The following is a 12,230-nucleotide window of genomic DNA, read 5'->3' as shown; positions in this document are numbered from 1 at the left end:
TCGGCCCCCAGGCACAATACACAAACTCTATGCGGGTCTGTGATGGACATTGTCAGAGGACAATTGGGGCACCGATGAAAACCCAACATCATGGCCTCGACAAAAATTTAGCCGCGGTGCGGTCGATGGCCGGTAGGCCCCGACGAGGAAACTCAACGGGAATCGACCGCAACAAGGGTAAAACCTTACCTTTCGACCACGGAGTATAGATATCGATAGGGGGACCCCATGGGGTAGAATTTTTTGAAAATGTTTGAAGAAGTTCCGTGAGGAAAATTCCTGTCAGGAATCTCAAGAGAGCTCCTTAACCTGTGTGGCTACTGCTGCACAGAAAAAAAGAGATTGAAGGGGGACCCCTGCTGGATGCAGGGTCAGTGCATTGCTGGGCATGCCCAGTAGGTGCCAGTCAAAGTTCTAAAAACTTTGACAAAATTGTTCCGTGATTGGGCTCCATCCTGATGATGTCACCCCATATGTGAGGACTACCATCCTGCTTGTCCTGTGAGAAAATGTAATACATATTTTGCTGATATTGAATCCCCTAAATGAGCATGATTCTGTTCAGACTGTCCCAGAGACAAAGAAATTGCTATATCTTTAAGAAATGAATCTCTGTCCGCTGAACAAAAAGTCTAGCTTTCAGGTGTGAAAAATTAATACAGATTGACTCACTGAAGAAGCAAGTGGTGGAACAGAGGGAGAGGAGGTGGTAAGATTTGTAAGCATCCACAGCAATGATGACTACATCAATGAAATGCTTCTTGAGGAATCTAAGATGGAAATTTCCTGCAGAAATGAAGGAGAAATTATACTGCAAGATGGCAAGTGGATCCAGACCACTCAAGTCAACCTTGTCTTCACCTGAGCTGAAGAAATAGTATGCAGCCCAGAAAATTGAAATGGAGAAACCATCCCAGGATGAAGAAGAACATGACTTGTGAGTCCTGAGCTGCAGGATCAGCAACCACTGAGGTCAATATTTAAAGGAATTTAGCATGTTAACTTACAAATTATCCAGCTAAATATCAATTTCTGGATATTAAAGGCACTTAGGATAAATTTTAGCCAGATAAGTGTTGAATCTGAGTTAGCTGAGTAAATTATCTAGCTAATTCAGATATTTGGAGTTAGCCGAATAACATGCAGGCCGATACAGAAAAATGCGCAGGAGAGCTGGCGAGCGCCCGCTCTCCCGGCGCGCGCACAGGCCACTCTCCTGGGTGTGCGATTCAGGAGGGTGGCCTATGCAAATTAGGGCCCGCGGTAAAAGGAGCGGCGGCTGTCAGTGGGTTTGACAGCCGACGCTGGTTCTCAAACCCGTTGACAGCTATGGATTCAGGAAACAGACGCCGGCATAATTGAGCGTCTGTCTTCCGACCCACGGGCTGAATTTTAATTTTTTTTTAATTTCTACTTTTTTTTTTTTTTTTTACTTTTGGGGCCTCCTACTTAATATCGCTATGATATTAAGTCAGAGGGTGTACAGAAAAGCAGTTTTTTCTGCTTTTCTGTACACTTCCCTGGCGCCAGCAGAAATTAACGCCTACCTTTGGGTAGGCGCTAATTTCTGAAAGTAAAATGTGCGGCTTGGCTGCACATAATACTTTCTGTATCGCACGGGAATTACTAATAGGGCCATCAACATGCATTTGCATGTTGCGGGCGCTATTAGTTTCGGGGGGGTTGGACGTGCATTTTCGATGCTCTATTATCCCTTACTGTATAAGGGGTAAAGTTAGCATGTCCAAACCTGGGCTAACAGTGCGCTCCACCAGAGCACACTGTACTGTATCGGCCTGTTATTCAGTTAACTTTAGACATTGACAAGAGCAGGATCTAAAGTTCTCCAGGTATGTATACCTGAACAACCTTAACTGGCTATATTCAAAGGATACAGCCAGTTAAGTGCTGATGCTATGTTTAAAAAAAAAAAAAAAAAAAAAAAGGCTGTAGCCCGGGCCTGTCAGTCTGATCCTCCCTCCACCCCAGTTAAATCCATAATGCCCCTAGCGGTCGAGCCTACTTCCCCCCAAGCCCCCACAAAAAGAGCAAAAAGGTAGCAGGCCTATAGACCCTAATACAGGTAGTTTTCAGGCAAGCCCACCTTTCCCCTTCCTTACCATCCAGTCAACCTACCCTGAATGCTCCCACACTTGGAACCCCCCAGACACCTTTCACTGTCAGTGGGAGTTGGGCACTTCTTCACAGCTCCCGCCAGCAGTAAAAAGTATCGGGGGTTCCAGGTGGGGTGGGAGGAGGTTGATCGCGGGGTATATTATGGATTTCACTGGGGAAGGGGAATGGGAAATTGGACAGCAGCCTTTTTTTTTTTTTTTTTTTTTTTTTTTAAACATGGCATTGACACTTAACTGGCTATGTCCTTTGAATATAGCCTGTTAAGGGTAAAGTTATCCGAGTATACGAGAGCTCTTTGGTTTACATTTCCTGCTGGTGGCCAACTTCTTCCTGTCTGGTCGCTCTGGATAGTCATCTCAACTTTATGGCCAGCATCCTATTAGTGGCTATCTTGTTTCTGTCTGGAACATATTCTAAGCTTCCAGTGTTCAGTTTGGTCCTATTTTCTCTTAAATTGTTTCATGTATCCAGTGTTCCTGTGGTGGTCTTACACTGCTTTTGTGTGCACCTTAGTGTCTCTAGATTTAGGTTTTATATTGCCTTAGTCTGTGTCTTGTTTTTTCTTGTTTTCCTGTCCAAGTTCTGCCAGCCACCAGTCTCTAAGGGCTTAACTCATGCAGAAAGTGGCTGATGCAGAGGCGATCCTTTTCATCTGATCTCCGACTTCACTGTTTTGAGAATAGGTCCGGTCGGCCACCAGATGTTCAAGGACCCTCTCTTCGGGTGATTAGATTATTTTATGGAAAGGTATTCTGGAAGGGGTATCATTTATTTTATTTATTTATATCCTGCCTAAACCAAGGCCCTAGGAAGTGTACAAACCTACATACACAAAACAAAAACTTTCATGAAATGAACTCAGAAAAGTCAAACAAAAGAACGCCAAAAGAATGAAATGTGTCCGTATCCTCTCACTGCCAGAATCATCAGTTTACAAAAATTCCAGCCTAAAGAAAATGTGTCTTTGCCATGAGTTTGAATGTCTTATTACAGTCTATCAGCCACAAATCCTGAGGTAAAGTGATCCAGAGAGTGGGAGCGGTGACTGAGAAGGCAAGCTCCTTTGTATCCCCAAGACTAGCATGCCAAATTGAGGGAACATCTAACAAACCTTTTTTGTGATGAATACAGTGACCTGCCAAAAAATATTCCAAGTTTCCACAGCTGAGACAATAGGAGCAGAGCCATGGTTATGGCTGTGGAGTCTCGCCGCCTATGATTGTATCCCAGAAGGGAGCAGTATAGATTTACACCATCTCTGGTGCATCTTGTCTATTGGCTTCAATAGAGGAATTCTTCGGGGAGAGGTGTGACCAGCTCAAGATCCCTTGCCACTCTCCCAAGCAGGTGTCATCATATATACAGGTATTTATTAACTCCTGCAAGGTAGAAGAGAGCTCGAACTGGGCCAGTTCATCTTTAATTTCCTCCTTTAGTCCTAATTGGAATTGGTTTCACAATGGCACATCACCCCATTCCACGTCTGCTTGAAGCTGACGAATATGGGTGGCGAAGGAATAAACAGCACACATTCCCTGCTGTATGTTTTTGGTGATGGTCAGAAAACATTTTTTGAATTCTTGGAGGAAAGACCCCTAATGAGGTGTTTTGGTCCCATTCCATCAATGTAGTAGCCCATTTCAGGGTGTCTCCAGTCAGCGTAACTACCCAACACAACTTCCTTGCACTATATGTAAAGAAATCTTAATAAAGCTGGAAGTGTAAATTACTTTTGAGAAGGAACCCGTGAACACGTCCCCTGTTCTCTTCAAAGCGCTCGGGAGGTTGAAGTTGGGGGTTGACAGTTTTTTCCCCAGGGCAGCTTTCAACAAGATGGGGGCTGTTTGCAACTGCTGATACTTTAGCTCCCATGTTTTGTCAAGCTCTGAATACTGCTCCTTGAGTGCTTGTATTTGTTGGGTTAAAAATTGTATTTTTTGGTGCTGTTTTTTAATTTTATCCTCAAGGGTATCCATAATTAGGGCAATGAAAAAAAGAAAGGCTGACTTTTTCTATGCCACTTCTACAAAATCATTTGCTTGAACCACACGAGTTACAATTCCCAGAGCTGTAACTGAGGATGTGGGCCTGTGGGCTCACCTATCTCCATTTGCAGACTACACAAAAAAAAAAAAGCAAAACAAACCCTAGTTCTGTTGGTATCTAAAAATGACCCCTCTAAACCTGTAGGTCTCAAAAACAGGCTGGCACAATCTGTCAGGGAAAAAAGGACCACAAAGTAGCTGTACTTGCACTGATTCTTTAATGCAGGAAAAAACAAAACAGATATTTCCTTATGGCTGCAGGAAGGAATAACCAAATTAGACAAGGTATAGATTTCCCTTGCCCAGAATTAACGAGGGAGAGACCCTGAACAGCTAGCAGTCCTTCTGGTGCTACATTAACTGAAAGTCCAATGCAAATCCTCAGGAGATTTTGTGCCAGCAACAGAACTTCCTTGCAAGCTATTTAAGCTCAGCTATGTAATTGGGGTTGGTTTACTCCCTTCAATAGTAGTGTGGCTGGGCCTAGCCCTGCCCACAGTACCCATGATGCTACTAAACCCTTGCTTCCCCAAATCCTCATGAGCCAGTATAGCTCCTTCAACAGGGCTCCAGATCCACATCACACAAAACCAGGGGTTCAAAACCCTGCAGTTCCTGACAGAATGGTACTAAAGGAAGATACAGATATATTAAGCATCTTAGAGACCTGATGGAAGGAGGATAATCAATGGGACACTATTACAAAATTATATTGATATGACAGGAAGCATAAAATTGGTGGAGAGATGGCACTATATATTAAGGATGGCATAGAGCCAAGCATGATATAAGATTTACAGGAAACAAACTGTACTCTGAAATCATTAAGGCGAGATTTCAAGAGTAAAAGGAAACAATATAGTAGTGGGAAATATATATTATCCCCTGCCTGGCCAACATGAGGACAAACTTTAAAATGCTAAAAGGCATTAGACTGGCTAGTAAAATGGGTAACACAATAATAATGGAATATTTCAATTACGATATTTTTCGCTCCATAAGACGCACCTGACCATAAGACGCACCAAGGATTCAGAAGGGGAAAATTAACAAAAAAAAATGGTGTGCTAACCCGGCTTTGTTCCCGGTCGTTTGTGTGTCTTATGGAGCAAATTAGGGGAGTGCATAAAATTTTTTTTGTCCCCATTTCATTTTCGGATCTGGGGAGGGCCATTTCGGTCCACTCCCCAGATCAGAAAACTTTTATCGTTCTTTTTCTGTGGGAAAAAAAACAAAACAAAAACCCCCCATCCCAACCCTTTAAATTTAATTAACTACAAACCCCCCCCCCAGACCTGCCAAAAGTCCCTGGTGGTCCGGGAGCGATCTCCTGCACATGGGCCGTCGGCTGCCAGTAATCAAAATGGCGCCAACGGCCCTTTGCCCTTACTATGTCACAGGGGCTGACCAATGGCACCGGTAGCCCCTGTGACATAGTAAGGGCAAAGGGACGTTGGCGCCATTTTGATTACTGGCAGCCGACGGCCCACGTGCAGGAGATCGCTCCTGGACCCCCAATGGACCACCAGGAAGTTTTGGCAGGTCTTGGGGTGGGGGGGGGGGGGGGGGGTCAGGAGGGTGGGGGGTTGTATTTAGTTGTTTTTTTTTTTATATTTGCTCCATAAGACGCACAGACATTTTCCCCCCACTTTTGGGGAAAAAAAAGTGCGTCTTATGGAGCAAAAAATACGGTATACAAATATTGATTTGGTACGAGTCTCATCAGGACATACGAGGGAGGTAAAGTTCCTAGATGCCATCAATGACTGCTTCATGCAGCAGTTGGTCATGGAACCAAGGGGGGGACGGACTATATTAGATCTAGTTCTGAATGGAATGCAGGACCTGGTTCAAGAGATAAAGCTGATGGATCTGCTTGGCAACAGTGATCATAGGGTATTTATGATATAATCACTGGAGGGCAAATACTAAATAAAACTACTGCAGTAGCATTTAACTATAAAAAAGGGAGACTATGACAAAATGAGGAAATTTGTTAAAAAAAAACAAAAAACACTAACAGCAATTTACAAGGATAAAAACTTGCAGGAAGCATGACATGGTTTAAAAGTACCATATTTGAGGCCCAGACAAAATGTAATCCATGCATTTTAAATGATCAAAGGAAAACCAAACAACTGCCAGTATGGTTTAAAAGTGAGGTAAAAGAGGCTATTAAAGTCAAAAAGGCATCTTTAAAAAATTGGGAAACATACCCAAATGAAGGAAATAGGGAAGAGCATAAGCATTCACAAGTTAGATGTAAAAAAGTAATTAAAGAAAGCAAAAAGAGAATTTAAAAAGCAGCGTGTCAGAGGTAAACATGACCCCTCATACCAAAGGAGAGCTGTACTGTTTCTTATCCTCCAGCAACCGAGGCTCCAGAAATTCGCCCCACTTACTGGCCAGTTTCTCCAACTCACTCCCAAACAAGAGCGAGCCTTTAAAGGGTATCTTGGTAAGATTGGCTGTGGAAGCTGTGTCAGCTGACCAATTTTGCAACCACAGTTGATGCTTGGCCGCTATCACCGAAGCCATTCCTCTGGGTGAGGTCCGGCCCAAATCACAGTCTGCGTCTGCTAAAAAGATGGTAACAGGCAACAGAACCGCTCTGGAATTCCCTCCAGACTCAAACCTCCTGAGAGAGAAGCAGACATGATCTTGCCACTAGGGGAGACAATCTGTAAATTCATCGCCACTACCTCCAAGACTTGTTTAAGAATAGCCTCAGTCTTTTTATCATGTACATCCTTCAAGGCCACTCCTCCCTCTATGGGGATATTCATCCGCTTAGACATACCAGAGCATCCACTTTGGGAAAACACAAACATTCTCTCACAGCTGGATCCAGGGGGTACAGGCCTTCCAATGTCCGACCCCCTTTAAAATTTGAATCAGTGGCATCCCATTCCAGATCAATCAATAAATTCCTGGATCGCATCTATCTCTGGGAAAAAACAAGAGGCTTTACATAAGGAAACCAAAATGGGATTCTTCCTCGGCTCTGACATAGCATCTGAACCAGGGACACCCAACTGTTTCAAGGTCTGGGAAATCAGGGCCGGCAGTTCATCTCTATGAAATAAGACATGGTTCAATACGGTTCCAGCCCTGGAGGAATTTCCCCATCTTCCAGGGAATTAGGATCAACCTCATCATCAGTGCCAACCGGATTTCTATCGGGAACACTCACAGGGAGTGAGGCAAACCCCGGCACTTAAGCAAAGGACTTGAAGAGGGAGGAGCCACCGGCTGAGAGTCCAACTGGACAGAAATGGGGATAGAGGAGGACTGTGCCTGAAGAAAGGCTTGTAAGCCTTGAAAAAAATTCTACCCAAGAAAAAGCAGCCGGATCCAGACCAAGCCCAGAAGGAACTGGAGCTGGTCCCACAGAACTTCCCTCACCAGCGGAGGAGCCAGTCAAGGGAAAACCAAGATCTGGCATCCTCCCCCGTCCCCCCCCCCCCCCAGTCAAGGCCATGACCAACCCATCATCAGAATGGGAAGAGCCAGGCTTAGCAAAGTCCAAGGAAGACAACTCTCTCTGTGCATCTGAGCAGCGCTGACACAGGTTAGAAGCCAGGTCAGGCTGAGAAGCTCTAATATGACAGGCATCACAAATAGGAAGAAGCTTAGGCTTCTTGCTTACTGGCGCTATCACTGCAGTAAACATGTGTCAGAACAGCTCGCGCTCAAAAATGAAAGGCGTCCAAAAAATACGCACTTAGAAGAAAGTGCAGCAAGGTTCATGCACAACCTGTGCGCCAAGCGCATAAAAAAGTTTGTGCGTGTAAAAGCATGTCCAAAAACTGAGCGTACAACACGAGTGCAGAGCCGACACACTGCGCACACTGACGGCTTACAGAGGGCAGCAAAATACGCACAAGAGTGTGTGAAAACAGCCGCCGAGGCCTACTACGCGGCATGCAAGGAAATAACCTAAGTGCGTGGCCTAGCCCACTGGAGGCCACTCAACCCGCCAGGCTGCCCAGTTCCCCAACCCCAATGGGAGCGGGAACAAACGTTGGCATGGCGTGCTGAGAATGGAGACCGGAGGAAATCCTGAAACTCCTCTGTCTCTGATTCGGGTAAAATGTTCTCCTTTTTTATTTGTTAAACCTTACCTGAGCTCAGTGCTTACCGGCTGAGTACAGAGATGATCTCCGGCTGCCGGGGGAGAGGGCATCTGCCATCACCTCCGTACTCGGCCTCCTGCAACTGCTGCCTTTCAGCTGAACTAGCAGATAAGTCCATGCTGAGAAACCCAGCTACCGGATCAAGGCACAACTGAGGGACCACAGAAATCGCCTCAGGAATTCTCAACTGGGGGAAGAGCCTTTAGGTATCACTGCAGGAGAGCGGGGCTCTCTTTTCCTGAATTTAGAATTTCAAATTTCTCCTTTCAAAAAGCTCAAAGCAATCCCCATAGAGAGATGCATGACCACCATCTGCTGCACTCAGAGAACACTGGTAGGCTGGGGTCACTGCAGGGCTATATATACTGTGACATCAGCTTGCTCAGTCTCCATCTGCTGGCAGGGGAGCATAAACCCACTGGTCCTGAGTCCATCTGTCTACACGCTAGGAAATGCTCTTTACTTACCTGAAAACATCTTCTGAGGACCAAAAAAAGAAATCAAGATGGCATTCATACTGCTAGTACTATGAAAGCTGCCTGAAGAAAATGGTACCTATGAGGGTACCATTTTCTTCAGGCAGCCTGAAGAAAATGGTACTACTGAAATTGAACCCATCATCAAAAAAACCAACCCAGCTTCCCACCCCGTAGACTCCATCCCCATCAAAACCCTAAAACTCATCAAAGAGATTATTGTCAAACCAACACCACAAATCATCAACCTATCTCTTGAGCAAGGAATCTTCCCAGACAAACTCAAAAACGCCATCATCAAACCAATCATCAAAAAACCGCAACTCGACAAATCAGATCCTGCAAACTACAGACCAGTCTCCAACCTCCCATTCCTAGCAAAAATCATCGAGAAAACTGTCAACAATCAACTTACAGACCACCTTGACGCCCACAATTTTCTCCACCCAACACAGCACGGCTTCAGAAAATTCTACAGCACAGAGACTCTCCTCCTCGCTCTCACAGACACCATCCTAAGAAGTCGTGACAGTGGCAAAACATTCCTCCTGATACTCCTTGATATATCAGCCGCCTTTGACACCATCAACCACAGAACACTCCTCACCAGGCTTAAAGAAATCGGTCTTCAAGACACTACACTCAATTGGTTCAAATCCTACCTCACTAACAGATCCTTCATTGTCAAGACAAACTCATCTGAATCCTCCCAAGTGCCCCTCACCCATGGCGTCCCTCAAGGTTCTTCACTATCCTCAACCCTCTTCAACATCTACCTCCTCCCACTATGCAAATACCTCTCAGATGCCAACCTCACCTACTTTGTCTATGCAGACGACATACAAATTCTACTCCCCATAACCAAGTCCATTGAACTCACCATGGAAAAATGGAACAAACTCAGTTCAAAACTATCACATCTGCTATCCCAACTATCTCTCTGCCTCAACCAAGCCAAAACAGAAATCATTCACATCCATGACGACCGTCCCTCTTCTCCTCTCGAGAGCACCCCCTCAAACAACCCAGGGAGCTCAAACAATCCTGGGATGCCAAACTTATCAAGAACCTCACTCACACCATCCACAAAAAACCTAGGAGTAACAATCGACAGCCAACTCAACTTTAAACGACACATCTCCAATACAATCAAAGATGGATTTTTCAAGCTTCAAACACTTAAAAAACTCAAACCCCTCCTCCAACAGCACGATTTCCGAACAGTACTTCAATCAATTATTTTCTCAAAACTCGACTACTGCAACTCCCTCCTCATTGGACTACCAGAAATCCACATCAAACCCCTCCAAGTCCTACAAAACGCCGCCGCCAGAATTACCACCAACCACAGAAAATCCTCCCACATCACACCCACTCTCAAAGATCTCCACTGGCTGCCCATCACACAAAGAATCCAGTATAAAACCCTCACCCTTATACACAAAAAAATAAACAACAAAATGGTCTGGCTAAACAATACTATCCAACCATACACCACACAAAGAAATCTCAGATCCTCCAACACAGGTCTCCTCTCCATCCCAAATCTCAAAAATGCTCACCTCAATACAACACGCAAACGAGCCATTTCAATAGCTGGCCCTACCCTATGGAACTCCCTCCCCACACATCTCAGAAACGAACCCTCACCACAAGTCTTTAAAAAACAGCTAAAAACATGGCTGTTCTTGAAAGCCTTCCCTCCGGATTCCCAAACTCCTCAAATGCATGTTCTTGAAAACCTTCCCACATGACTCCTAACATGCACTACCGCATAACACCCCCCCTCACAACCACCCCCTCCTTTTCCCCCCCAAACCCCCATAGCCTCTGACACCAGATCTAATCCTAACCAAGTCATACTGTATATATTGTATATAGGATATATGCTACAAATTTATACTCACATTCTTTTGTATTCATATGTTACAATGTTTTTACTGCAATAGTTTAATTGTTATCTTGTTAAATGTAAAATAGGGCAGATCCCGCCCTATTCAACCTGTTATCTGGAAACCGATGTGATATCTCGATCGAATGTCGGTATACAAAAGAAATAAATAAATAAATAAAATAAATACAGCCTGCCAGCAACAATCACCAAAGAGGCATATCAGCTGTATAGTGAGGCTCAGAACATGTGCTGCATGTTCCTTATTCCATGTTTGTGTTTTTCTCTCTCCTCCTATTTGTTAATCTTGCCCTTGAAGCTTGACTGCTGCAGTTTTTTTCTGCTAAAATAGGTAGAAAACTGACAGAGAAATAAGACAATGGGCTAGTCCTGGCAACATGCAATTCTCAGTTTTCTATTGGTACTGACTCAAAGTACAATATAAAAATTGTTTAAACCTATCTTTAGTGGCAACTCAGAAAGAGAACTCCTAAGCCAGGGTTAGAAAGTAAAAATAGAAGCACAATTTTATTCTAATCTGACTATAAATGTTCTTTTCTTATTCATTTATGAAGTTTAGTCTATTGTCTTTTGCAAGGGAATTATGTGCTTTGACAAAAAATAATTTGAAAATGTACCCTAGCACATGTTTTACTGTCAAGAGTACTGACACAAAAACACTCATTAGGTAAATGGAAACAGAACACATCACAGACTTAATAGCCCTACAGGAATTATTAGGGGGTTAGGTATAACCTATATTATTCTCAACATAATAAAAATAGGCTCTGAACAGATCAGCACAGTCCAGCACCTTCCCTGCAGCTATGTGCTTTTGAAGTTGAAATGGTTTTGTTGTACCTCCTTCTCATGGTCTGAAAACCAGCTGGTGTCCTTATTGGAGCCTTGAGGCAAAATGTGAAGATCTACCAGGACAGCAAAGTTCCCACACTGCAAAACAAGAGACAAGCTATATGTTATTGTGAGGCATATGCCCCTCAGACAAAAAGAAAGGCATCATCAGCAAGAGTCATCCAAAGCTTTTGACTCATTGCAGCATTACATCATATCATTATGTGACTTGTTGCATTCACTGAAGCTCCACGGCTGAATATTAGAACTTTGTGAAGGTGAAATATGGTATATAGAGGAAAAAAAAAGTTAAACAAGATTTTCAGTTTGCATAAGTGTAATCAACCACTATTAGTGTTAAATTCAAGTCTATTTTATATCACATGCATAACATTTTATCTAAAAAGAACTTAAACTTGTAAAATCACTAAAATACAAAATATTAGATGTATGTTTCAGAAATATAACATCACAAATTGGTATACTGTCAGTACTACTGAGAAGAAATCATGCATGACCTAATTGAAGGAGACACTGAAGTTAAGCTTCAAGATATTAACTATAAGTCATGAAACAGAATATCTCTCAAAAGAGAAGCCAGCTCCAAAGGGGTGCTCTAAGTCTTTTGATCAGGCCAAAAATACCTACAATCATATTAGTTCAACACCTATGGGAAACGAACATGTTAGGGACT

At 43.7% G+C, this 12,230-nt stretch overlaps 1 protein-coding gene across 6 annotated transcripts in view; it reads right to left on the bottom strand.

Moving 5' to 3' along the window:
• Nucleotides 1–12,230, bottom strand: part of SLX4IP (SLX4 interacting protein) — a 343,277-nt gene that overhangs the window by 150,534 nt on the left and 180,513 nt on the right. For 5 of the 6 annotated variants that reach the window (XM_029593534.1, XM_029593540.1, XM_029593533.1 and 2 more), the window contains one exon: nucleotides 11,546–11,635. The exons of the other annotated variant lie outside the window; for it this stretch is intronic. In XM_029593534.1, coding sequence (XP_029449394.1) covers nucleotides 11,546–11,635 — 90 coding nt within the window. The remainder of the gene's footprint in view (nucleotides 1–11,545; nucleotides 11,636–12,230) is intronic. 6 annotated transcript variants of the gene reach the window in all.

The sequence above is a fragment of the Rhinatrema bivittatum genome, chromosome 3 (assembly GCF_901001135.1).
Source record: "Rhinatrema bivittatum chromosome 3, aRhiBiv1.1, whole genome shotgun sequence".
NCBI classification, from domain to species: Eukaryota; Metazoa; Chordata; class Amphibia; order Gymnophiona; family Rhinatrematidae; genus Rhinatrema; species Rhinatrema bivittatum.
The sequence above is the reverse complement of the archived record's forward strand: the minus strand, read 5'-3'. Positions and strand labels throughout refer to the sequence as shown.